At 34.5% G+C, this 26,938-nt stretch overlaps 1 protein-coding gene and 1 pseudogene across 1 annotated transcript in view; one reads left to right on the plus strand and one right to left on the minus strand.

Annotated features, from left to right (window-relative positions):
* The window catches only part of ECT2 (epithelial cell transforming 2), a 67,200-nt gene extending 53,712 nt beyond the window's left edge, over positions 1–13,488 (plus strand). The window contains 3 exon segments of the mRNA XM_017889482.1: positions 7,209–7,316; positions 8,294–8,440; positions 12,168–13,488. Coding sequence (XP_017744971.1) covers positions 7,209–7,316; positions 8,294–8,440; positions 12,168–12,257 — 345 coding nt within the window. The 3' untranslated portion in view covers positions 12,258–13,488.
* Positions 13,489–23,662: 10,174 nt separating this feature from the next.
* Positions 23,663–24,076, minus strand: LOC108540407 (ATP synthase F(0) complex subunit C1, mitochondrial pseudogene; annotated as a pseudogene).
* Between the last annotated feature and the right edge of the window lie 2,862 nt (positions 24,077–26,938).

Consider the following 26,938-nt stretch of genomic DNA (forward strand, 5'->3'; position numbering starts at 1 on the left):
ATAGATTGAAAGGAATGTGCTGATACAATAGATGACCCTTTTCAGTACAATAGTACTGTAACTGAGATTGCATTGGCTGTTTCTGTGGGAATGAAACATGTAATCACAGTTAAGTGTGAAACCTTGGAAGACATTAAGGTATAATGTGGTTTATAAAGTAAGTATTCATTGATGAAAACCTCCTTCCAAAGTGTTTAGAACAATTATTAGACTTCGTGTGTGTGTGTTTTTTTAGATTTCTATGCACCAAGAATATGTTCTTATAAATAAAAAATTGTTGCACAAAAGATTCAGGGGGAAATACAATGCTAGAACATACAATAGAATGCTAGCTAGAAAAATGATGGAGACCACTTTTGTTATAAATCTTTCAAAACTGCTCATTGTAAGATTTGTTTTGTAGGTATCCATCCATTTTTTCTAGGTATCCGTATATAAATGGTTTTCTTTACCTGTAGTAATTCCTTATTGGAGAAATTACTCCTGCTCTTATCAGAATGTCAGACTAGATAGCTTATAGAGTCATTTCCAAACTTATAACCCTAATACTGAAATGTAACATTAACAGAAATTTTTTCTTATAATATATCTGTTGAATTACTAGCCACATGATAGCTAATAATACTAGAACTGAAATATAAATAACATGGAAGAAATTCGTAAGTAAAATTAGCCACAAGATGGCAGCAGACGTTTAACTATGTTCTGACTTATCCTTGCACCACAAAATTCTTTCAGTCTATTGAAATTTTGTTCTTAAGAAATACATTTGTAAATTCAGATACTCGGTGACTTCAGTTGAGCCCTTTCCTGCGTTTAAAATTCTACATATAATAAATTTTTATAAAGCCTGAGAATTTTCCATGTGAAGATGTGTATGTGTGTGTATACGTATATATATGTGTGTGTATACATATATATTTTATATTATATATATGATACTTGATTATATGTTTATAATTTCTATGTATATTGTATTAATATTAGTTATATATATAACAATTTTTTATTTATTAAGAACATATTCTTGGTCCATAAGAAATCTAAAAAAACACCACACACACAACAAAAATTCTGATAATTGTTTCTAAACACTTTGCGAAGGAGCGTTTTCATCAATGATAATACTTACTTTATAACCACGTTATACCTATACGGTGTACATATATATACGTATACACACAAGATGTAAATACACACACACACACACACACACACACACACACACAAGATGTAAAAGATAAAAAAGTCTCTGATTCTTTGAATTAGTAGTTTTGTTTTTGGTACCCTGTATATATATATTTTTGGTACCCTAAGTAGTTTGAGCTTTCTTAATTAAAAGAGTAAAATAAGCACAATTATTTTATTCTATACTATTTCGTTTGTCATGTTCACTCATTAATGATGTAAGAGTTAAATTTATCAGGGTGAAAGAAAACTTAGTCTGATACCATTAAGTTTGAATCTAAGGCCAAGAGCATGACTGACTGATTCTTGGTCAAACCATCTTAATAGTTTTTCTCCCCATGGACGTCATGTCCCATATTTTGTCATTTCAGAATCTAAAGATTAAAGTTTAAATCTATTGAAGATCTTTTGTCTCAGAATCCTTATGTATGTATTTTTGGTCTCTTGCCAACATGTAACCTTTAATTGCATGGTCCGTACTCTAACATTCATATATTGCCTAAGATAAGCTGGTAGCTTTGTGGAGGCCATTACAATTTCTAACCTCTAATGTCAGAAGTATACTTTTATTAATAAATAAATTTAAGCAAAGATACCCTTTCCCGAAGTTTGGTTAGTTTAAAAGTAACTTGATAATTAAATGCCATGTGCTACAATTTAGTACTTTTGCTGCTAACTTTATATTTATTTGAAATTTGCAAAACTTATTCTACATCTTGGTCAAATAAATCACCATTGGCTACTTAAGAGTTGCAATCTTCATTCTAAGTTTTTAAACTTGTAAGTAGAATTTCTAACTGCATGAGAACTAGACCAACGAGTGGACATATATTAAAAGTTTGTGCTTGTATGCCAATAATATTTATAATGAAGTTAATATGATTTGTATTTAAAGCTATAATTATTCTTCCATTTATTAGGCATACCTAGTAAAGTTGTTAGTATAAGTGTCTGTTATTGGTACCACTTTAATTTGGCCAAATCAGAAGCTCTAAGCTATAGGCATGATTACAGAGTTTGAGGAAAACACTGAGGCACAGGCTAAAGGGAGGGGACATGTGATAGTAGGTAGGATCTGGGGGTTTGAAGACGAGGGTAAGAGGAGAGCTTAGGCAAAGGAGAGAAGTATCTGATAACTCACAAGTAGACAGGTTAATTGGCTTAAAGTGTCAAATGCTAGAAAATTTCCTGTGAATTAACACCCGAGAATAGGATTTCAAAATCTGTAGCTGAGGCTCAGTTTCTCCTGAAATTAATATTATATATCTCAGTGGGAGAGACTGACTACTACTTTTTAATATTGAACTCAGCAGGTCTGTCTTCAGGTACATGTGAATTTGGAGTTGATTGAAAAACTCCTGCCCTTCCAAAGCTTCTTTAATGCTTGACATACTTTGAATAAGTCATAAAATGTTTTTGGAATTATAGTAAGTATTTATTAAAATGTGTGTTCTCAAGTCCAGCAGAGCTTAAAAGTAAATAAAATAAAATGAGTTTTGGCTAATCAATTTCACTTTTATTTTATTTTATTTTTTCGTACTTGTCCTAGTATGTATTATATTTTAGAATTAGAAATAGACTAAAAGCATAAAGTTTTTTCTCTTCGTTTTTTGTTTTAAAGACAGAATGATAATTATTGAGAAAGAATGAATAACAAATAAACCTAGGACTACTGAAGATAAGTTTCCCCGACTTTGTACTTTTGCCTGTGATTTACCCTATCTACCTTCCTCTGTGCGGAAAGCACTAAAGGAAGTACTTCGTATTTATATCTTAGCAAAAATAATATATTATATTCTAAGCCACTAGGAACTAGCAATATGTTCACCCTTTCAGTCATTCTGAATCCAGAATCTTCTAGAAAGGTAAAAAATCTTGTATCTATCTTCCACTCCCCTAAGTCAGAAGCAGTTTGTTAGTTCATTGAGAGAAAATATGAAGCCACTGGTTTCATTTTTAGTTCATCGGTGGTTATTAATACTTAGTCATAGTTAAGATAACAATGGAAAAAAATGAGAAGCTCCTTTATTAGCATTTGCTAAGGATTTAAATTTCAGGGAACTTCATTATAAAGAGCATTTCAGCAAAATTAAACACACTTGGAGTTTAGTTGCATTACATATGAAAATGGATACATTTTGCATCTAAGTATTCAAAGAGTAAGTTACCAATGTTTAGTTTAATAGTCATGCTATGATTTTTACCATCTATTAAATTGAAAGATAATATTTGCATATAAGAAAAAAAGTTAAATATGCAATAGTATACTGCAGTAAAGTATGTCTCATACCCCTGTCTGGCTAATCTGTCTTTCCAGGGGTATGACTTTTGATACTTTCCAGAAATATAAGCAGAGACATATGTACATTCTTCAGAAATGTATTTCTTTTTCTTTTTTTTTTTTTTTAAAGATAGAGTCTCTGTTACCAAAGCTGGAGTGCAGTGGTGCAATCTTGGCTCACCGCATCCTCTGCCTCCAGGTTCAAGTGATTCTCATGCCTCAGCCTCTTGAGTAGCTGGGATTGCAGATGTGCACGACCGTTCCTGGCTAATTTTTGTATTTTTAGTGGAGACAGCATTTCACCATGTTGGCCAGCCAGGCTGGTCTTGAATTCCTGGCTTCAAGTGATCTGCCCACCTGGGGGCCTATCAAAGTGCTGGGATTACAGGTGTGTGAGCCACCACGCCTGGCCAAAAATGTATTTATTAGATTGATTCCTAAGTAATTTTCTCTTTAGAATGCAGTCATAAATGGATATTTTACCTGTTTCTAAGCTGTTTTGTGAATAGGTGACTCTTTGGTATGTGTGTTATTTTGTAACCAGTCAGTTAATAAATTATCACTGTTTTAAATTATTTTCCAGCTAATTTTATAGATCTTTCAGCTTTCAGTTAAAAAAAAAAGTCATAAGTTTACCAATTGAAAGAAGCATTGATAAGTTACTTTATAGTTTAAAATAAAACATTAACAGAAAACTGTGCTTATTTTGATTTTTAATTGATTTTATTTATAATGACATAATTATACATATATTGGGGTACAGTGTTATGTTTTGTTGCATGTGTACATCGTATAATGACCGAATCAGGGTAATTACCATATCACTTATTTCTTTAAGGAAAATGTATTTAAATGTCAAAACATTGTTTTTCTGAATTGGCCTCTGTATCTTATGGACATAAAAAATTCTATCAAATAGTAGGTTTTCAGTATATATCTGTTGATTGCATGAGATAAAATTGAAATAAAATGGAATGCAGTCAAAGCAGAATTAAATTCATAAAAGTAAGGATACAATTGAGCTTATCCATATATACAGTAGTATAGGAAATGTCATCCCTCTACCATGAGATATAGGAAATCCTAGTAGTGTAAAACCTTTCAGATATGTGTGGCAGAGCTTAAGTCACATTCCTCAGTGCTTTGTTTCTTCCAGATTGACGTAAGGTATCAAATATTCAGTTGTTTTACAAATGATTACCTAGATAATTGTCAAGAACCAACTGAAAACTATTAGAATTTGTAACAGAGCTTAGTAAAGCAGCCAAATAAAATATAAATACATATGTATCAAGAGTTTTCCTTTATGCTGGCAGTAGCCAGTTAGAAAGTGTAGGAAATGAAGGCCTCTTTTCCAATAAAATTTGATATAAAATATCTGTAAAACATGCAAAAAATATATACGCAACTAATTGCTTTAAACTTAAAGCAATATGGATAAAGATAGCATTATATCCATTGTTTTTACAAACCAAATTGTAAAAAAAAAACTGAAGGAGACCATTGAGAGCTAGTGAGGCAAGATATATTCTTTCCTGTTCTGACAATGAGAGTATAGGTTGAAGAAGTATACCCTTTTTCCATCAGGAACTTTTCATATTCTGCTTTTCTACCTCTAGTGTTCTAGTTTACCAACATGTGGTTTAGTATTTTCATATACAAAGACATATAGTTTCATGTATTTCTTTTTTTATCGTGGTAGAATATACATAACATAAAATTTACCGGTTTTAGCCATTTTTAAGTGTATAGTTTATTGGCATTAAGTATATTCAAACTGTTGTGCAATATCACCACCATCTGTTTTTTGAGCTTTTTCATCTTCCTAAACTGGAACTGTGGAGCCATTACACAGTAATTTCCCATTACTGCACTCTAGATGCTCAAAAATAGTGGAATGATTAAATTAATTGTGATATAATCAGAGGAGATTTGTCAGGTCTTCATTAAGAGTAAATCCTTTGAGACAAAAAAATTACAGCTAATTGAAAAACATAAGGTACAAAACTGAATAATATTCCAGTTTTGTTATGAAGAAACATTTTATACATGTAGAAAAATATCTCTAAGAAATATACCAAAGTGTAGATGGTAATTGATTAAGAGAGTTATGGGTAATTCATGTTTTCTAAATTTTTCTTAACTCAAAAAGTAACATTAAATTGAAAAGATACTGACATTTACAAGTACTGTTACCTGATTTGTACAAGATAAGCAACCTAGAGTTATTTAGCAAATCGATCAAGTGGAAAGAGAGGTTCTGTAGCAGGCAGAGGGGATGTGGTTGTTCAAATGACAAAATTAGAGAAGCTTTAGAATAACAAAAGCTGTCTATGTATCAGTGGTGGAGAGCTGAATCAAGCATTATAATTGTAGAGTATAATATTTAACACTTGGCAAAGAGGCTTAACATTTCATTCAAAGTACTTCCATGCATTATTTTGTTTTAGCCTTATGATTACTATGGGTTAGATTCTAGATATGTTCTACATTTTGCAAATGGAAAAAAATTTCAGAAAAAACAACTTTCACAAGGTTATTTTTTCTCTGTCACCACAGAATGATAGTGCTGGAAAATAGTCTTTATAGTGACAAGGTAACAAGGCAATTTGCCTATTCATAGTCTGGATTTATAAATTTAAAGTGCAAATTGGTTATAGGACTATGCAAAATCATTTTGTCTAACTTGCTTTCTTCTGAAAATCCAGCCATAATTTGAGCAAGTAATATTTTTAATTACTTAAAGATTAATTGTCCTGTTTAAGTGGTTCAGTGGTTCTTGGCCTATATGAGGTCTTTTTAAAAATTTATTTTTAATTGACACATAATAATTGTACATATTTGTGGGGTATAATGTGATGCTTTGATACAGGTATACATTGTGTGTTGATCAAATCAGGGTATTTAGCGTATCCATCACCTAATTTACTCATTTCTTTATGGAGTGAACCTTCAAAATCCGCTGTTCTGGTTATTTTGAAATATACAATACAATACTGTATTGTTAACTATAGTCACCATTGTGCAATAGAACACCAGAACTTATTTCTCCTTTCTAACTGTAACTTTGTGCCTATTGACCAACCTCACTGCAGCTCCCACCCCATCCCGTCCTCCCCAGCGTATCAGCAGTGGCTGACCTCATAGAAGTACACAGTAGTTATATGGGGTCTTTTGATTCCTTTGGGAATGTGATACAAGCTGTGAACCCACTCTTCAGAAAGATGCCCTTTGTACATGTACACAAAAAATTTTGCGCCCAGTTTCTGTTCGTTGTCACCCTACAGGCTCTTGGTCACAGGTTTAGAACCTCTGATTTAGAATCCTTACAAATGCTGATTGAGGACGAAAGGGTAAAGTAGGAGAAAGTCTAAATCTTAATTTGAGTTTATGTCAGGAACAGTGTTTGTGGTCTTGGTTTTGTAGCCGACTTTATACTTAAGCATTAAGTTTAAGTCTGCTAAATTTCTAACTTGTTTAAGAGTTGTTAGATTTTATTTTGAGGTCCATTTCCAATTGCTTTGGTATCCATGACCCTTACAGGGAATTACTCATTTACCAAATGCTTATTTTTCACTATCCTTAAATTAGTACATTTCGGGGTAGAAGTTATATCAAGCACATGAAAAATCTTGAGTAGCTTCATTTACAAATACTCCATACATAAATATGCTTAAAAGTTTGATTTTTAGAAACAGTTGTGTGTTTTCAAGATAACAAAAGGTATTATTTTCAATAGGAGAATCTTATTTATACTGCTGATCCAGAATCCTTTGAAGTAAATACAAAAGATATGGACAGTACATTGAGTAGAGCATCAAGAGCAATAAAAAAGACTTCAAAAAAGGTGAGTTTTAGTGAAATTATTATTTAGCATATCTCTAATATATATTTTCCAGACTACATTCAAATAATATTGCTGCAAACATCAATATAAAGATAGTTTATAGAACAAAGCTGTTCTTCGATTCTAGGAAATGACCCACAGAAACAATAGTTTTACTTCAGTGACTTCTTTGCCACAGTAACTATAACTTGTTATCCCTCCCATTTTGTAATAATGATGCTTCTGTGAACTATCCTGCAGTAGAAATGTACTGTTGGTGTTTTAGATTTAAATATGTGTGCCCTCATCTTAAATATATTGCCACAGTTATTTTCAGCAAAGGGCAGACGACAGTCAGGGGATCTGGGATGTATTCCTGACTCTAGAAGTATATTTTAGTCTTCTCGTGGTGAAGATAACTTACTTACCTTATCAGAGTTGTTGAGGATTACATAAGTATGTTGATAATAGGCTTTTTAAAGTAGAACTAGAATTTTAGTGTTCTAAGAGAGATTTACAGCCATAATCTCTACTGCTAGATTTACAAGTTTTGTTTTCTTTCCCTTTATGGGGAGGCTTTGTATTTTAGTAATTTTTGTATCTCCTATCATTTAACATGTATGATGTATAAAAGAAAAACATGTTAGATTATTATTCAAATGAATTCCTTCACTCTTTCAATAAAGAAATGGAGGTTCAGGTGATTTTTGGATTAGAAATCTCACAACTGGACTGGCTGAATCAGACAAGAACTTAGGTTTCTTCTCTCCCAGGCTAGATTTCTTTTCTGCTCCTTCCGTTGGACTTCAGTGCTCTCTAAATGAAAGTTGAAATAGTATACAAATTTCCTCACTGCTTTGTGCCAAAGAGATTCTAATCTTGCCACATACTACGGTGGAAAAACTTTTGCTATATATTTGGCTTTTTTATGTTTCAGTATTCTTATCAACTGTATTAAATTTGTCTTGGTTTAAGTAATTGTAACTCTTAAACTCTAGGTTACAAGAGCATTCTCTTTCTCCAAAACTCCAAAAAGAGCTCTTCGAAGGGCTCTTATGACATCCCACGGCTCAGTGGAGGGAAGAAGTCCTTCCAGCAATGATAAGCATGTAATGAGTCGTCTTTCTAGCACATCATCATTAGCAGTAAGTTATTTTGATTTAATGGGGTGAATGACTTACTTATGAAGCTGGTATGTGATTTGTTAACTTTTAAAAATTGGAAACATTTCTTCCATGCTTAAAAAATTTTAATAATGTATTTTAACCCAGTATGCCAAAATATTATCATTTGAATGCGAATCATTGTAAGAATTACCAGTGAGATATTTTCATTCTTTCTTATGTACTAAGTATTAAAAATGTGGGATGCACCTTATACTTACAAAGCTGGCTGCATTTCAGACTGGCTATGTTTCAGGGGTTTCGTAGCCACATGTGGCTAGTGGCTCCTGGAAGGACAGCACAGCTCTGTACACTAGCACTGAAGAATCGGCATGGAAAGCATGATGCTAGGAGGCAGGAGGTCTCCTCTAGTGCTTTAAACCTTGGCATCCTAACATAGTCGTACGTCATTTTTTAAATATGTACATCCAAACTTCTAACCTCTTTATTGGGTAAAGGCAAGTGAGAAAACCCTATTACGAATGAACTAGAGACATACTTAATGTGTAGTTTATTTGATAGGAAATTTTATTGGTATTGAAATGTGTTCTAAAATCTCTAAGAAAAGAAACACGTTTCAATCTGGCCTGTCACTTTACTAATGTAAATAGCTATGATTCCGTTTATACAGATCGGTTCCAATAAGGTAGCAGAGACCGAGTTTTATTCCTTTTACTGTTTTTGTGATGAGTAGAATATAATCTCTGAAACTGAATTTCAAAGGATGATATGGGTTCTAAATTCATGTATATTATATATATATATGTATGTATATTTAAAATTTTTCCTGAACAATCCAAATTTCCAACAGTTTCAGAATTATTAAATTATTAGATATTTAATACTATTACTAAGTATTTGAGTGAAATATCTGTTCTTAATACAATTATTAACCTACTGAAGTTAAGAAAAGCAAGTGACTGTCACTTCTTAGCTGTGTGTCCTGTACCAGGTTTCTTATTCTCTCATCTGCATTTTTGCAGATGAGAGAAAAGATGTTAATAGTGCTTACTTATTCCATAATTTCATTATAGGACTAAATAATATATGTATATATTATATAATCACACATATGTATATGATGTTATATACTGAGAGGCAGTTTGGGTGGTGGTTAAGAGCCTGGATTCTGGAACCCTAGTGTTCAAATCCTTGCTCTGCTATTTACCAGCTATATGTGTTTTGGCAAGTTATTAAAGGTCTGTTTCAATTTCATTGTCTGTAAAGTAAGTCATAAGTAGTTATAAGGATCAAGTGAGTTATTATATGTAAAGTGCTTAGAACAGTACCTGGCACATTGTGAGTGCTCTTGTGTTCTTTTTATTATATAAAATTTTTGCAGGTAAGGCACATAAATAATACTTAGTAATATATATTTTAACGTTGGTTAAAGTCTTTAGTTAACACATCAAAGAGTTATGGCTAAATCTATTAGTGTATTTATACAGGTTTTTAATCACCATGAACCTTAACCAATGGGAGAGAAGCTGTATTTAGTTGATAAAATGAATATATGCAAAGTAGTTTGGTCGATTAAAATTGACAAATGCAGATAAGCATTAATTTGTGAAAATTAGATTATAGCTTTCTCAAAGCCACCTGTAGCAACTATTGTAAACATTTTCATCTTTCAAATTTGAAAGTAAATGAATTTTATAGAAAATTTTAGAAAATTAATTTGTTATTTATGGTTATGTCACTTTTAATAGACAATATACGTAAGAAGCAGCTAAAATACCTTCAAGACATTAATGTCGTCTTCTCAATTGCTTGTTTCTGTTCTAACAGATTACCCATTCTGTTTCCACAAGCAATGTAATTGGATTTACTAAGCATGTTTATGTTCAGCGCCTAAACTCTACTGGTGGGCGCTCTCAGTACTCCTGGTTTCGATCTGTACGTCATTCTGCTTTCCGAGCTAGTTTTTCAGAGATACTAGAAGGAAACACTGATTTTTCAAATTTCAAAAAAGTTATTTCCAACTCGTCTTTGACACTTGTGAAGAATTAGGAGATTTGCCAACCACTAATGGAAACAAGCCTCATGAAGTTTAATGTGAGCTTATTAGCTATTTAAAATTTGTATCTGCAGAAAAAAAGAAAAAAAAAAGGAACATATTTTTTCTCCAAGGAATCGCTTATTGGGTGGGTGGGAACTTTGGAATTCACAGTGTTATCACTGCTTTGAATTAATAACAATTTAGGTTTAATAGAGTTTATTAAGTCCAGAAAAAATAAGTTCCATTAGAAATGTTCTTATTTAGGAAAATTATCATTTTAAAGAATAGTAATGATTGTCATGAGTAGTGGATTTATATTCCAAATCTGATTCTTAATGTTAGATTTATAGCATTTACAGAAAATTATGCTTTTAATATACCAAATCGTAAAAGTTCCACGTGAGGAAAGTGTCAACTTTTATATTATACATTTATATCATCATTTTGTTGATACTTGAATGGTTATGCTTCATCAGCCCAGCTTTTTAAATGCTTCATTTTACAACCTTGTTTATGAGAACTTACAGCCAACTACCTTACTAGCTCTTACAGTTAGCCATTTATATATGTTAAAATAAAACAGTAGCCTTGGCCGGGCGCGGTGGCTCAAGCCTGTAATCCCAGCACTTTGGGAGGCCGAGACGGGTGAATCACAAGGTCAGGAGATCGAGACCATCCTGGCTAACACGGTGAAACCCCGTCTCTACTAAAGAATACAAAAAACTAGCCGGGCGAGGTGACGGGCGCCTGTAGTCCCAGCTACTCTGGAGGCTGAGGCAGGAGAATGGCGTAAACCCAGGAGGCGGAGCTTACAGTGAGCTGAGATCCGGTCATTGCACTCCAGCCCGGGCGACAGGGCGAGATTCTGTCTCAAAAAAAAAAAAAAAAAAAAGTAGCCTTAAAATTTATTTTCATTTACAGTTATTCTTGAGTCTTCGCATGTTATTTGTTAGAGTTGTTTTATTTTAAAATTTTTAAGACTTCTCAGGGATCTAAAACAGCAATTTAATAATCACTATTATCCAGAAGGATTGCTGTTTCACTCAATTTTATATAGAACAAAATTTTAAAATTGTTTAAAATATTTTTTAGAGATGGGGTCTTGCTAAGTTGTCCAGGCTGGTCTCAAACTCTTGGCCTTAAGCAGTCCTCCCACATCAGCCTCCTGAGTAGCTGGGATTACAGTGGAACAAAATTATATATATACATACACACTCTCACGCTCACATATGTACATCTGAGTTGTACGTATATTACAAACACTCTTTGAGAGTGTATGACTTAATTTTAGAAAATTATTTCCCATGAAATGATTTCATTCTTCTTAATTCTGCTTTATGAACTAAGAAGAAACTTTGTTTGCCAATTTATAATTTTTTCTTTTATAACCTGAAACACTGAATCATTAATATTTCATAAAACAAAGTTAGGTATCACTACTAGCAATAGGCCAGTATCTGTTCAGTTGAGTTAATATCTAGTTAACTAGTCTAGCTATTTGGCTTTGTTTTCAGAATGCTATAATAGTTTTCTTTTTTCTCCCTTTTCCATTCCCCTAACTTTAAAGAGTTTAGAATTGTCAGATGTCTTGTACTTAATTGTTATGGTAATTTGTAAAATGTAAAAATAATAGGCATGATACCAAACTGTATTTTACAATTTTTTTAAAGGAAGATTTAAAATATGAAATAATTTGTTTTGTCTTTACAGGGTATCCCTTCTCCCTCCCTTGTCAGCCTTCCTTCCTTCTTTGAAAGGAGAAGTCATACGTTAAGTAGATCTACAACTCATTTGATATGAAGCGTTACCAAAATCTTAAATTAGAAATGTATAAACACTTCATACTCAAATAAGAAACTGACTTAAATGGTACTTGTAATTAGCACTTGGTGAAAGCTGGAAGGAAGATAAGTAACACTAAAGTATGCTATTTGATTTTTCTTCTTGAAAGAGTAAGGTTTACCTGTTACATTTTCAAGTTAATTCATGTAAAAAAATGATAGTTATTTTGATGTAATTTATCTTTTTGTTTGAATCTGTCATTCAAAGGCCAATAATTTAAGTTGCTATCAGCTGATATTAGTAACTTTGCAACCCTGATAGAGTAAATACATTTTATAGGTGGGTGCCAAATACTGCTGTGAATCTATTTGTATAGTATCTGTGAATGAATTTATGGAAATAGATATTTGTGGAGCTCAATTTATTCAGAGATTAAATGATGTCATAATACTGGATAAAAACTTGCATAGAATTCTGATTAGATAGTGGGTCTGTTTCACATGTGCAGTTTGAAGTATTTAACCACTCCTTTCGCAGTTTATTTTCTTCTCAAGTGTTTTCAAGATCTAGCATGTGGATTTTAAAAGATTTGCCCTTATTAACAAGAATAACATTTAAAGGAGATTGTTTCAAAATATTTTTGCAAATTGAGATAAGGACAGAAAGATTGAGAAACATTGTGTATTTTCCAAAAACAAGATGTTTGTAGCTATTTCAGAGAGAGTACTGTATATTTATGGTGATTTTAGCCACTAGCAAATCTTGATTTAGTTTGATAGTATGTGGAATTTTATTTTGAAGGATAAGACCATGGGAAAATTGTGGTAAAGACCGTTTGTACCCTTTATGAAATAATTCCGAAGTTGCCATCAGTTTTACTAATCTTCTGTGAAATACGTAGATATGTGTATGTTCAACTTTTTATTATGGTCTTATAATTAAATGTAAAATTGAAAATTCATTTGCTATTTCAAAGTGTGATATCTTTCACAATAGCCTTTTTTGTAGTCAGTAATTCAGAATAAGCAAGTTCATATGAATAAATGCATTTTTATTTCCTATTTCTTTAGGGAGTACTACAAATGTTTGCCACTTAATTTTCAAGTATCTGTTTTAATAGTTAACTGACTATAGATTTTCTATGCCGTGTATGTGCCACTTCTGAGAATAGTAAATGACTCTTTGCTATATTTTAAAAGCAATTGTATTAGTAAGAACTTTGTAAATAAATACCTAAAACCCAAGTGTATTTTATGTCTCATGTCTTAGTTTCTTCAGGGAAATTTTCATAGGCAAATATGAATGCTTGCATCAACATGTTCTTTTGTGTATTTGCTTGCTTATTTATTTATTCCTTCCTCCATTAATATTTTGAGCATTTTGTTTTAAGAGGTGATCTGTAAGTTAGGAATTTTAATCTGGAATCTACTTTGCGAAATGTAGGTAGTGAATCCTATGATGTTTTATGCAAAATTTTGTGTTTATGTGAATATATGCATTTTTCTGGCAGAAAATACACAATTGTTATTTTATTGGAGGTGGAACTGTTATTTTCCCCCAAAAGGGTGGAGTTTCCAGAGACAAGAAATGACATAAGGCATAAAGCTAGAAAAGTATTGACTATACACTGGCAAAATATAGCAGGTAGTTAATTTTAATTTGAAAGGGAATGTTTCTGGTTTTTACTGTTATCTGCCTGCCTTAGGTTTTTAGACAATCCTTGTTATCAGATGAAGACAGTTTGCATGTATCATGTAAAATTAGGATTCTGTATCATGCATGGATATTAAATATAATAACTTCTCTATTGAGAAAATCATAATTTAGGTTTTCTTAATTATTAAGAGCATTTTTAATTTCCTTAAGGCATTTAGGTCATCCAATAGTGTTTTTTCCAAGAATGCAAGGTTAGTTCAATATTGGAAAATTTACCAATATGACTTCCACTGACAAAGAAGAAAGACATGGTTTATCAGTAGGTTCCAAAAGGTTGTTTACAGAATCTTAGCCACTGTTCTTAATAAAAATTCTAAGGACTTTTGGTACCATGTCTGAGTAAGCTACTACATTTACAGTGCATGTTCTTCTAACAGAAACATCAAGCATTTCTTTATGAAATATAACCAAGAAATAATTTTCATATATAACTGAGGTTAAAAAAATAATCTGGAAATCCTCAGATATGAGAAATTAAGAATCAAAGCCATAATGCTAAGTGTAGACTGATACCAAAGACCAATTGAAAGGATTTGAGACCAATATATAAGCCTTAAAATGCTGGAACATTGATCCCTGACTCAGCCTAGCTGAAGGTAAGATCTTAGTTAAAAGCAAAAGAGGAAATAAAAAGGCATGAGGAGAGTAAAGAGATGAAGCAAATAGAATGTGTTCTCCAGGAACTGGAAATAATAGATCAATCAAAAAGAAAAAAAATAAGAAAGAACTCATACTGAATAATAGACATGACTTTTTAAAATAAACAAGCTTGATTGGTAAAAGAATCAAGTTGAACTTCTAGAAGTAAAGAGAGAGACCTGGCTGAAGAGAAAACTAGTGAACTAATAGATAAATTTCAGAAAATTACCGTCACAAACCATCAAAAAGTACTAAGAAGTGTTTTAAGAGTTGTAAAAAATGGAACATGAATATCCAACAACCTGTAATAGGATATCTGGAGAAAAAAATTAAAATAATAGAAGGGGATAGAAAGCAATATTGGAAGAGTTGAGAGTTTTCTAAAACTAGAAAAACATGAAACTTTAAAATCAAGCATGCCCATCAAGTATTGAGCAAAGTCAATTAAAAAATTCTCACTGAGAACGTTATAGTCAGTATAGGAGAAAAATAAATGAAGAGTGCTAACTTGTTTATGAATAGAAAGATGTAAAAAGGATGTGAATTTTCATCAGTTTAACCAATACACTTACATTCAACTGAAAGCTTAGTGGATTTTTTTTATGGAACTTAATACAAAAGAAGTCATTATAAACAAAGTTAAAACAAATCACAGAAAATGTAACTCAGAATAAAGGATTTACATTTAGAGTGTAAGGAAAACTCCAGTCTCTAAAACCCAATAGAAAATTACCAGAAGATAGATGGTTTGCAGAAAATGAAAAGTTACCATTCAACATATAAGACTTACCAGCCTTAAAAGAGAAAGTTCATTAAAATTACCCTACATACCATTTTTAATCATTAGAAATCTAAATATTTGACAGTATTTCTGCTGGTGGGGCTGTGGGTAAATGTACTCTTACATGTGTCTGTTGTGAATATAAAAATGATTGCAACCTCCGTGCAGGGAAATTTAGTACAGGCACACTTCAGAGATACTGCAAATTTGGTTGCAGACCACCACAATAAAGCAGCTATCTCAATTAAGTGAGTCACATGAATTTTCGGTTTCCCATTGCATATAAAAGTTATGTTTACACTATACATAGACTATTAAGTGTAATAGCATTATGTCTAAAAAGAAATGTTCATGTTCATACCTTAATTTAAAAATGCATTATTGCTTACCAAAAAAAAAAAAAGCTAAAGATCATCAGAGCCTTCAGTGAGTCATAATATTTTCTGGTGGAGGACCTTTAAAATATTTTTTATTTCTAATTATTATGGATACATAATATTTGTGTTATGTATATTTGTATATTGATGGGTCCATGTGATATGTATTTTTTTCTTTTTAAAACTTTTTTTTTTTTTTTTGGGACAGTCTCACTCTGTCTCCACAGCTTCATCTTCACCACTTACTCACATTCTTTATGTTCCTTCTGCTGCTTCTCTTGAACCTTCCAAAAAAGTTACCTTTGCCTTAAGGTTATTCTCAAAGAACTGTCTAGCAGCAAAGACTTACCCTTGTTCAAAAGCAATTGCAGGCTTAACTAAATTAGTTGAAGCATCTTTAGATATTGTAGTAAGTTCACCTTTAAATCTGATGGTACCACATGTGTATTAGTCTTTCCTAAAAGATATTTAATTGGCTTCCAGTTCTGTATGGCTGCACAGGAAGCATGGTGGGATCTGCTTAGCTTCTGGGGAAGCCTCAGGAAACTTACAGTCATGGCAGAAGGTGAAGGGGAAGCCAGCACCTCACATGGCCAGAAGCAGGAAGGAGGGAGAGAGATGGGAAAGGTGCTACACACTTGTAGTAAACAACCATATCTCATGAGAACTCTTAGGAGAACAGTGCCAGGGGGATGGTGCTAAATCATTCATGAGAAACTGCCACCATGATCCAATTACCTCCCACCAGGCCCTACCTCCAGCATTGGGGTTGACATTTCAACATGAGATTGGGGCGGGGACCCAGATCCAAACTATATCAATATGCAATACACTTTTCTCTCCCCTTCTTACAGAAAAATTGGTGTATAATAATTACTGTTCTACAATCTTGCTTTTATCACTTCAAAATATATTCTGGAAATCACTCTATCTGTATATAAGTCCTTCATTTCTTTTTACAGTTGCAGAGTACTCCACTGTGAGTGGACTCTATTTTATTCACCCAATCCCCTATTGATGTTTCTAGTGTTCTACTACCACAATGATGCTGCAAGTTTTATGAATAATAGGTCATTTGTATTTCTGTCAGCATGTTTTGCAAAAAAAAAAAAAAAAAAAAAAAAAGTACATGTGGGATTACTAGGTCAAAAGATCAATATATAATTTTGGTAGACATGGGCATATTTTGTTTTATTGCACTTAGCAGATACTGTGCTTTTGGCGGACTGGAGATTTGTAGCAATGCTGCATTGAGCAAGTCTATTAGTACAGTGTTTCCAAAAGCATGTGTTCACTTCATGTGTCTGTGTCACATTTTTTTATTTCTTGCAATATTTTATACTTTTCATTATTATACCTGTTTTGGTGATCTGTGGTCAGTCATCTTTGATGTTATTATTGCAATTGTTCCAGGGCACCACAAACTGCACCCATCTAAGACTGAAAACTTTATCAGTAATTGTGTGTGTTCTGACTGCTCCACTGAATAACTGTTCCCCAATCTCTCCCTCTGCTTGGATCTCCCTAATTCCTGAGGCATAGTACTGAAAATAGGCTAATTAATAATTAATCCTACAATGGCCTCTAAAAAATCAAAAGCTAGGAATTACTAAACTTAGTGAAGGAGGCATGTTGAAAGCAGAGATAGACTGAAACAAGGCCCTTTGTGCTATAGTTAGCCAAGTTGTGAATGCAAAAAGAGTTAAGGAAATTACAAGTGCTATTCCATTGAACATGTGAATAATAAGAAAGAGAAACAGATTTATTGCTGATACGAAGAAAGTTTGAATGGTCTAGAGAGAAGATCAAACTAGCCACAACAGTCCTTTAAGCCAAGCCTAATCCAGAGTAAGTCCTTAACTCTCTTTCAATCCTATGAAGGCTGAGAGAGATAAGGAAGTTGCAGAAGCTTGAAGCTAGCAGAGGTTGGTTCATGAGGAAAGAAATGGTCTCCAAAACATAAAAGTGCAATGTGAAGCAGCAAATGCTGATAGGGAAGCTGCAGCAAGTTATCTAGAAGAGCTGGCTAAGATAACTGAAGAAGGTGGCTATGCTTAATAACATTTTCAATGTAGACGAAACAGCCTTCTGTTGGAAGAAAACGCCATCTAAGACTTTTTTTTTTTTTTTTTTTTTTTTGAGATGGAGTTTTGCTCGTTGCCCAAGCTGGAGTGCAATGGTGCGATCTCGGCTCACTGCAACCTCTGCCTCCTGGGTTCAAGCAATTCCCCTGCCTCGGCCTCCCAAGTAACTGGGATTACAGACACGCCCCACTACACCCTGCTAATTTTTTGTATTTTTAGTAGAGATGGGGTTTCACTATATTAGCCAGGCTGGTCTCAAACTCCTGACCTCAGGTTATCTGCCCACGGCCTCCCAAAGTGCTGGGATTACAGGTGTGAGTCACCTCGCCCAGTCAGTCTAAGACTTCCATAGCTAGACAGAAGTCAATGCCTGTCTTCAGTGCTTCAAAGACAGGCTGACTCTTTTGTTAGGAGCTAATACAGCTGGTAACTTGAAGCTGTGTTCATTGACCATTCTGAAAATCCTAGGGCCATTAAGATTATGCTACATAGACTTTGCTTGTGTTCTATAAATGGAATAACAAAGCCCGAATGACAGCACATCTTTTTATAGCACGGTTGACTATTTTGAGCCCACTCATGAGACTCTTGAGTGGTTTCTTGAGATGGAATCTACTCCTGGTGAAGACACTGTGAACATTGTTGAAATGACAAAGGATTTAGAATATTACAGAACTTAGTTGCTAATGCAGAGGCAGGAATTGGGAGGACTGACCCCAACTTTGAAAGTTCTTCTAGGGGTAAAATGCTATCAACAGCACGGCATGCTACAGAGAAATCTTTCATGAGAGGAAGTCAATTACTGTGGCCAACTTCATTGTTGCCCTATTTTAAGAAATTGCCACTGCCACCGAACCTGCAGCAAACCATCAACCTGATCAGTCAGCAGCCATCAACATTGAGGCGAGACCCTCCACCAAAAATGGACAAATGGGATCACATCAAGCAAAGACATCTTTACAGCAAAGGAAACAATCAACAAAATGAAGAGCCAGTCACAGAATGGAAAAATATCTGCAAACTACCCATCTGCCAAGGAATTAATAACCAGAATATATAATGAGCTTAAGTAATTCAATAGGAAAAAGAATCCAATTTTAAAATAGGTAAAAGATTTGAATAGATATTTTTAAAAAGAAGACATACAAATGGCCAACACGTATATGAATAAATGCTCAACATCACTAATCAAAGAAATGTAAATCGAAACTACAATGAGATATCATCTCACCGCAGTACAAATAGCTTTTATAAAAAGAACGAGCACTAAGGGGTGCTGCTTTGAAAACATAAAGGGTAACCCTTGTACATTGTTGGTGGGAATGTATGTACAACCACTGTGGAGAACAGTATAAAGTTTCCTCAAAAAAGCTAAAAATGGAACTACCATATGATCCAGCAATCCCATTGCTGGATATATATTTAAAAGAAAGAAAATTAGTATATCAAAGAGGTGTCTGCACTCCTATGTTTACGGTAACACTATTCACAATAGCCAAGATATGGAATCAACCTAAGTGTCCATCAACAGATAAATGGATAAAGAAAATGTGATACATATACACAATGGAGTACTATTCAGCCGTAAAAAAGAATAAAACTCATTTGCAACCACATGGATGGAACTGGAGGACATGTTAAGTCAAATAAGCTAGGGACAAAAAGGCTAATATTGCATGTTCTCACTCATATGTGGGAGCTAAAAATTAAAAGTTGAACTCATGGAGATAGAGTAAAATGATGGTTACCAGAGGCTAGGAAGGGTAGTGGGGAAGAAGGTATAAAGTGGGGTTGGTCAATGGGTACAAAGATACAATTAGATAGAAGGAAAAAGATCTATTGTTCAGCAGCACAATAGGGTGACTATAGGTAACAATAAAACTTTAAAACGTAAAAAGTTTCAGCACGTTTGAGTTTGAATAAACTATTTTGACTTACTTTGAAAGAGGCTATTTTGGGATTGGTGTTTTGTTTTGAGGCCTAGTCATCAATCAAAGCTGACCACTGAATGCTTGATATTTTGTCTTTCCACTTTTTTAAGAGTTCCTTGTAAGCATATTATGGTTGACATTTTAAAAGTCCCATTATGGCTTTTTTGATTCTGTTATTCTTGGTGAACTTAGTAATTTATAAATGTACACATAAAAATTATAGGAATATAATGAGTATATATAGTAAGAGTTTTGCCAGGAAGATGTAGACAGTTACATGATCAACATAAAGGGACTACTTCAGTTGGTCAAAAATTGTGCTTATAAATGTGTTAGGAACCTGCCTAAGCAGAGGCTAGGAAGAGATCATATTAATGACCTCAGAATATGTATTGTGCGAAGTGACTTTGCATAATTTGATAAGACAAGGAATATCCTTAGATAAGTTTTCGTTAGGTACCTAAGGATGCACTGTGAATCTTCATTACATTTTCATGAAGCATAGCACAAGTTTGCAGTTAAGTGATTTTATCAGTCCGTTTCTTGCTTATAGAATTTTTGGAGTCTAACACTGTTTTTTTTTTTTTTTTTTTTTTTTTGTCTTCTCTTTTCATTGGGTCTAAGCTGCGAGTGTTTCTGCTAGTATAACATTCTCAGAATCCTTGTAAACTGGCACACAATTTGCTCCATTAGACAAGAGACCTTTCACATGTCTTTTCTGGATAATCCCATCTCTATTCCTGGCTTCTGATGACAAAGCTGAGTCACATGCCTGATCTCTTCACAAAGATTTCAGGAGGCTTGAATAGGGTCCTCTGACTGAATCCTGATTATTTTAGGCTTCCTTTAGTTTCCAATTCCTCATTTCTCCCCAGCACACATTTAACGTATTCCTGCCGGCAGTCTGTTTTTGATAATGCAGGTATTCTGACATCATGTGGGCCCTCTCTACAGTATCCTCACTTTCTTCTGAGTGCTCACCAGCAGAGTTGTTAACATTTGTATTTCTAGTAACAGTTTATTCAAGGCAATCTAGGCTTTCCCTCAGGATATTTTAGTTTTTGCTTATTTTTTTAATTGACAAATAAAAATTGTATATATTTACAGTTTACAAAATGATGTTTTGAAATGTGTATACATCGTGGAATGGCTACATGAAGGTAGTTAACATGCATTACCTCATATACTTGCAATATTGGAATACATACTGGCTTTTCCATTTTGCTTTTCGTAATTCTTTTAGCCTCTTCCCGCTGACCAATTCAAAAGTCACCCCCACATTTTTAAGTATTTGTTACAGCAACACTCCACATTTGATACCAAAACCTATTTAGTTTCTTATTACTGCTGTAACAAATTACTGAGTGTAGAGGCTTAAACACAAATTTATTCTCTTGTAGTTTGGAGATAAGAAGTCCAAAATCATGAGTCTGACTCATCAAAGTCAAGCTATCAAGAGGGCTTGTTCCTTCTGGAGGTCCTAGGGGAGAACTTGTTCCTTGCCTCTTTCCAGCTTTTGGAGGCTGCTGGTATTCCTTGGTTTGTGACTGTATCATTCCAATCTCTACTTCTGTCATACCTCACCTCCTTTGCAGACAAATCTCTTACTGCCTCCCTCTTACTATAAGGACACTGGTGACTACATCAGGCCCACCTGGATAATCCAGCATAATTTCTCCATCGCAAGATCCATAACAATCACATCTACAAAGTTCCTTTCACCATCTAACATATTCATAAGTGCCTGGGCTTGGATGTCAGTGTATTTGGAGAATCATTACTCAGGGTATCACAGGCTTCCTGGCATTTGGTTAGAGTGGTGGAGGCATGTGTCATCATCGGTAGTCCAGTGCAGGATTGTTCACATGGTAGCACTTCTAGGGTTCAAAAAAGCAAATAGTTTTAAAATCTCTGCTTATGTTATTTTTCCTGTTGTCTCTCATTGGCCAAAACAAATTGCATAGCTGCAACTAAAGTTAATGTGGGAAGGTACTACCATCCAGAGGTGTGAATGCTGGAAGATGCGCACAAATGGGGACTCATTACTGCAACAGAGTAGTACAATGCAAACAAATTTCTAGAAAAACACAACTTAATGAAATAGAAATAGAAAACTTAAATGTTCCTGTAAACACCCAAGAAATATAATCCACATTTAAAATCATTCCTAAGGCCAGCTGCAGGGGCTTATGCCTGTAATCCCAGAACTTTGGGAGGCCAAGGTGGGTGGATCAGTTGAGGTCAGGAGTTCAAGACCAGCCTGGCTGGCCATCATGGTAAAACCCCATCTCTACTAAAAATAAAAAAATTAGCTGGGCATGGTGGCAGCACCTGTAATTCCAGCTATTCGAGACGCTGAGGCATGAGAATCACTTGAACCTGGAAGCCGAGGTTGCAGTGAGCCAAGACTGTCCTACTGTGCTCCAGCCTGTGTGACAGAGCGAGACTCTGTCTGAAAAAAAAAAGGAATCATTTCTAAAAAGAAACCATCAGGCCTAGATGGCTTCACTGGTGAATTCTATCAAATATTTAATAAAGAATTAATCTTACAAATTCTTACAGAGCCTAGTGAAAGGGAATACTTCCCAACTCATTTTTTGAATTCTGGATAACTTCAGATATTTTAAGAAAGGCTAATCTTATTTGTGAAAATACATGCAAAATTTCAAAATAAAATATTAACAAAATCTTATTTAATAAGAATTATATATCATGACCAAGTTGGGCTTATGCTAGGAATGCAAGGTTATTTAACTTTAGATAATTCATCAGTATATTTTCATACTTAATAAAGGAAAAAATTACATTATCTCAATGGTTGCAGAAAAAAAATGATAAATTCAACATCCATTATAATAAAACCTCTTTGCAAACTAGGAATAGAAAGGGATATCCTTATTCTAATAAAGATTATCTACAAAAATACTATAACACACATCATATCTAATGATAAAAAATGGCAACATCTCCTTTGAGATCAGGATGGAGAAAAGAGTACTTGTTCTACCACCTTCAATCAACATTTTACTGGAGTCTCAAGCAGTGCAGTATTGCAAGAAAAAGATACGGCATGAGAATTAGAAAGGAAGAAAACCAATACTCTTATTATTCGGAGATGATATGATTGCTTGGATAGAAAATTATAAATAATCTGGAGAAAACTTACAGTAATTCTGAAACAAAATCAATATACAAATAGATACCAGCCACAAAGAAGTAAAAATTCTTTTTCCTAAAAGATACTTGTTACAATAGCATTAAAACCATTGAAATACTTAAGAATAAGTCTAATAAAAGATATACAAAATCTCTACAGAGACGACTGTGGAACTTTATTTACAATAATTAAAGAAGACCTTAATTGATATGATTGTAAGGATTGGATGCCTCAGTGTTGAAAAATACCCGTTTTCCCCAAACTGAACAAATTCAAATAAGGCAAATAAAAATACCAACAGGCTGTGTGTGTGTTGTGTGTGTGTCTGTGTGTGTGCATAAAACATGACTAATTGTTTCTACAATGTATATGGAAATACAAAGGGTCAAGAATAATGAGTACGGTTACAGAAGTGAAAGTATCTGTTTTATCAGATACAAGGTTTATTATAGAGCTGTAGTAATCAAAACAGTGCAGTAGTGGAAGTCTTGGTGTATTGAACACAAATGAATTAGTAGATCATACTTGAAACCCCCAAACCGACATCATTATCATTGTAAAATAGTGGATGAAAAATAGCCTATGCAATAAATGGTGCTGCGAAAACTGGTATCTTTTTTTTTTTTTTTTTTTTTTTTAAGAAACGTTGTGTTTAATGGTAAAAGCTTAGCAGACCCCAGCATCAGGAATGGCATGGAGTCGTAGCAGCAGCGATGGACAGGTGGCCCCCATGGAGCTTCACGTGGTGAAGAGGATGAGGAAGGTGACCATCAAACAGAAGAGCCCCCCCATGGCCTCAGACAGGGTAAAACCCAGAATGGCATAGGAGAAGAGCTACTGCCTGAGAGACAGGTTCCTGGCATAGCCAATGATCAAGCTGCCAAACACAATTCCAATGCCAGCCCCTGAACCAGCCACACCAACTGTGGCTGCCTCAGCACAGATAAACTTGGTTGCTGTGTCAATGTCCCAGGAGATAACACTGGTCTGGAACTCCTGTCTGGCCACCTGGAGTTGGGAGCTGCTGTAGGAAGGCTGTTTAAATGAATTCTCTGGGCTATTCAAGAAGGAGGCAGACACAGGCCTGATTAGACCCCTGGTGCAACAGTGGATCTGAGCTGGAGAAATGAACAGTGCCCCAGTGGTCTGCATTTTTTCAGTCTCCCAGCTTTAGCCCTTGGTCTCAGCACTCAGCCAAAAATTGGTATCTTTATTTTAAAAAAGAAATAAAATCTGTTCTTCACATTTTATGCAGATTTGAATTAAAAGGGAATTATAGACCTAAATATGAAAGGTAAAACTATGAAGATTTTACTAGATAATATAGGAGAGTACCTTAATCTGTCTGGGGTTAGAAAAGATTACTTACACATTTCTCCAAAAGTTAATTATAGAAGGAATGATTGATGTCTACATTAAAATTAAGATGTATGTGACTTTCCAGTCATGAAAAGACATCATTAAAAGATAAAGTCACAGAGTAGATGTTCACAATACATGTAACTGACAAAAGGACTCATATCCAGACTATATAAAAATCTAAAAAAAAAAAAAAATCAGACATTCCTATAGAAAAACAAGTACTTCGTAAGTGAGGGAATCCTCACTCTGCCTGTCCAAGGATTTGGGCAGCTGACACTTGTAATCCCAGCACTTTGGGAGGCTGAGGCAGGTGGATCACTTGAGGCCAGGAGTTCAAGACCAGCCTGGCCAACATGGTGAAACCCCATCTCTACCACAAATACAAAAATTAGCCAGAGGTGGTGGCACGTGCCTGTAGTCCCAGCTACTCAAGAGGCTGAGGCAGGAGAACTGCTTGAACCCATGAGGTGAAGTTCGCAGTGAGCCAAGATAGTGCCCCTGGGCCACAGAGTGCAAATCTGTCAACAACAACAACAACAAAAGTGAGGAAATCCAAAAAGCTAAAGAACTTATTTAAAATGTTCAATCTAATCCATAATGCAGGATTGCAAATCAGATTCCATTGCACATGCACCATTGTGGCTTAGCACAATGGAAAGCAAAGAGAAATTTCTTCTTTACAAGACAAGAAGACGCTGTTGGTAGGAGTGTAAATTGTATAAGTTATGTATAAAACACTTGGACATTAATCAATAAATTTAAGATATGCATACTTTGAAACCCAACAATTCTAATCCTTGATATTCATGCCAGATACATTTAGAAATATGAATACTAGGATCCATGTATAAGAATGTTCATTGTTGGTACTATATATAAAGGCCTGAAACTGGCCAGGTGTGGTGGCTCACGCCTGTAATCTCAGCATTTTGGGAGGCCAAGGTGGGTAGATGACCTGAGGTCAGGATTTCGAGACCAGCCTGGCCAACATAGTGAAACCCCATCTCTACTAAAAATACAAAAACACAAAAATTAGCCAGGCATGGTGATGCAGGCCTGTAATTCCAGCTACTCAGGAGGCTGAGGCATGATAATCACTTGAACCCGGGAGGCAGAGATTGAAGTGAGGCAAGATCGTGCCGCTGAACTCCAACCTGGGCAACAGAGTGGGACTCAAAAAAAAAAAAAGCCTGAAACTGGAAAGTCAGAAATTTATATCAATATTAGAATGGACTAACACACTATGTTATAATCAAGCTTTGTTTTTTCCCATATGTTTTACCTGTGTTAATTCAAGCTCCACAAGAACCCTATGAGGTAAATATTCTTTAGGGATGTTTGCCCTTGAGGCCGTATAACGATTAGCATCTTGGGGCACTGCATAGAAATAGTAACACACGTAAGAGTCCCATATTCGAAGGCAGATGAGAATTCTAGATCTTCCTGGGCTTTTGTCTTGGCCAAACCTAACTCCTTTGAGCCTTGTTATCTTCATGGAAGATCTCTACTATGTTATCAAAAATTGTCATCTTGTACCCAAAATAAAACCTCTTGCTTTGCCAAAGGCCTATCAAGTACCACCATAAATTGGGGTCCCACAGGGAAGAAAGGTATCAAGGGACAGGGGATCCAGGTGGAGAGGTCGTGGGCTTGGCTGGGCTTTTGAGGCTTCTTGAGGGTGAGTGTGGTGAAGGGAAAGTCAGAGTATGGAGAGTGAGGCTTCTCTGAGGGCTAAGCCAAGCCACACAGGGCCAATCCTCAGGCAGACAGAGTGGAAAAGTAGGCCTTCTGCTCTTCTGGGTAGCGTTCCTGGGGTGTCACAGCATCTAGTAAGTCCAGTGATGCCATTCATAAGTTTAATAAGTTTCTAGAAACAAGTTAATAAGTAAAAATTCTATTTCTATACCCCAGAAAAAATCAGAAGCTGTAACAAAAAAAACAAAACAAAACAAAAAAGGCAACCATTACAATAGACGATAGCAATGAAAAATATGAAATGCTAGAAATAATTCTAAAGGAAAATTTGCAAGACTTTTATGGAGAAAATTAAAACCTTCTTAGAACACATTAAATGAAATCGAGGTAAATGGAGGATTCTTAGATAGGAAATCTCCCAAATCGATTATATATCTTCAATAAAAATTTTAATTTATGAAACTAGCTGATTTTAAAATTCACCACATAGAGCAAAAAGCCAAGGGTAGTTAACATATTCACAAAGAACAGGTGAAATAATTTGCTTTCCCCAAGTCCTTAGAGACTTACAAAGAGACTTAGACTCCCATACAATAATAATGGGAGACTTCAACACTCCACTGTCAACATTAGACAGATCGAGACAGAAAGTTAACAAGGATATCCAGGAATTGAACTCATCTCTGCAGCAAGCAGACCTAATAGACATCTATAGAACTCTCCACCCCAAATCATCAGAATATACATTCTTCTCAGCACCACATCACACTTATTCCAAAATTGACCACATAGTTGGAAGTAAAGCACTCCTCAGCAAATGTACAAGAACAGAAATTATAACAAACTGTCTCTCAGACCACAGTGCAATCAAACTAGAACTCGGGATTAAGAAACAGTCAAAACCGCTCAACTACATGGAAACTGAACAACCTGCTCCTGAATGACTACTGGGTACAT

Source organism: Rhinopithecus bieti, unplaced genomic scaffold, assembly GCF_001698545.2.
Source record: "Rhinopithecus bieti isolate Rb0 unplaced genomic scaffold, ASM169854v2 scaffold_18353, whole genome shotgun sequence".
In the NCBI taxonomy this organism is placed as follows: Eukaryota; Metazoa; Chordata; class Mammalia; order Primates; family Cercopithecidae; genus Rhinopithecus; species Rhinopithecus bieti.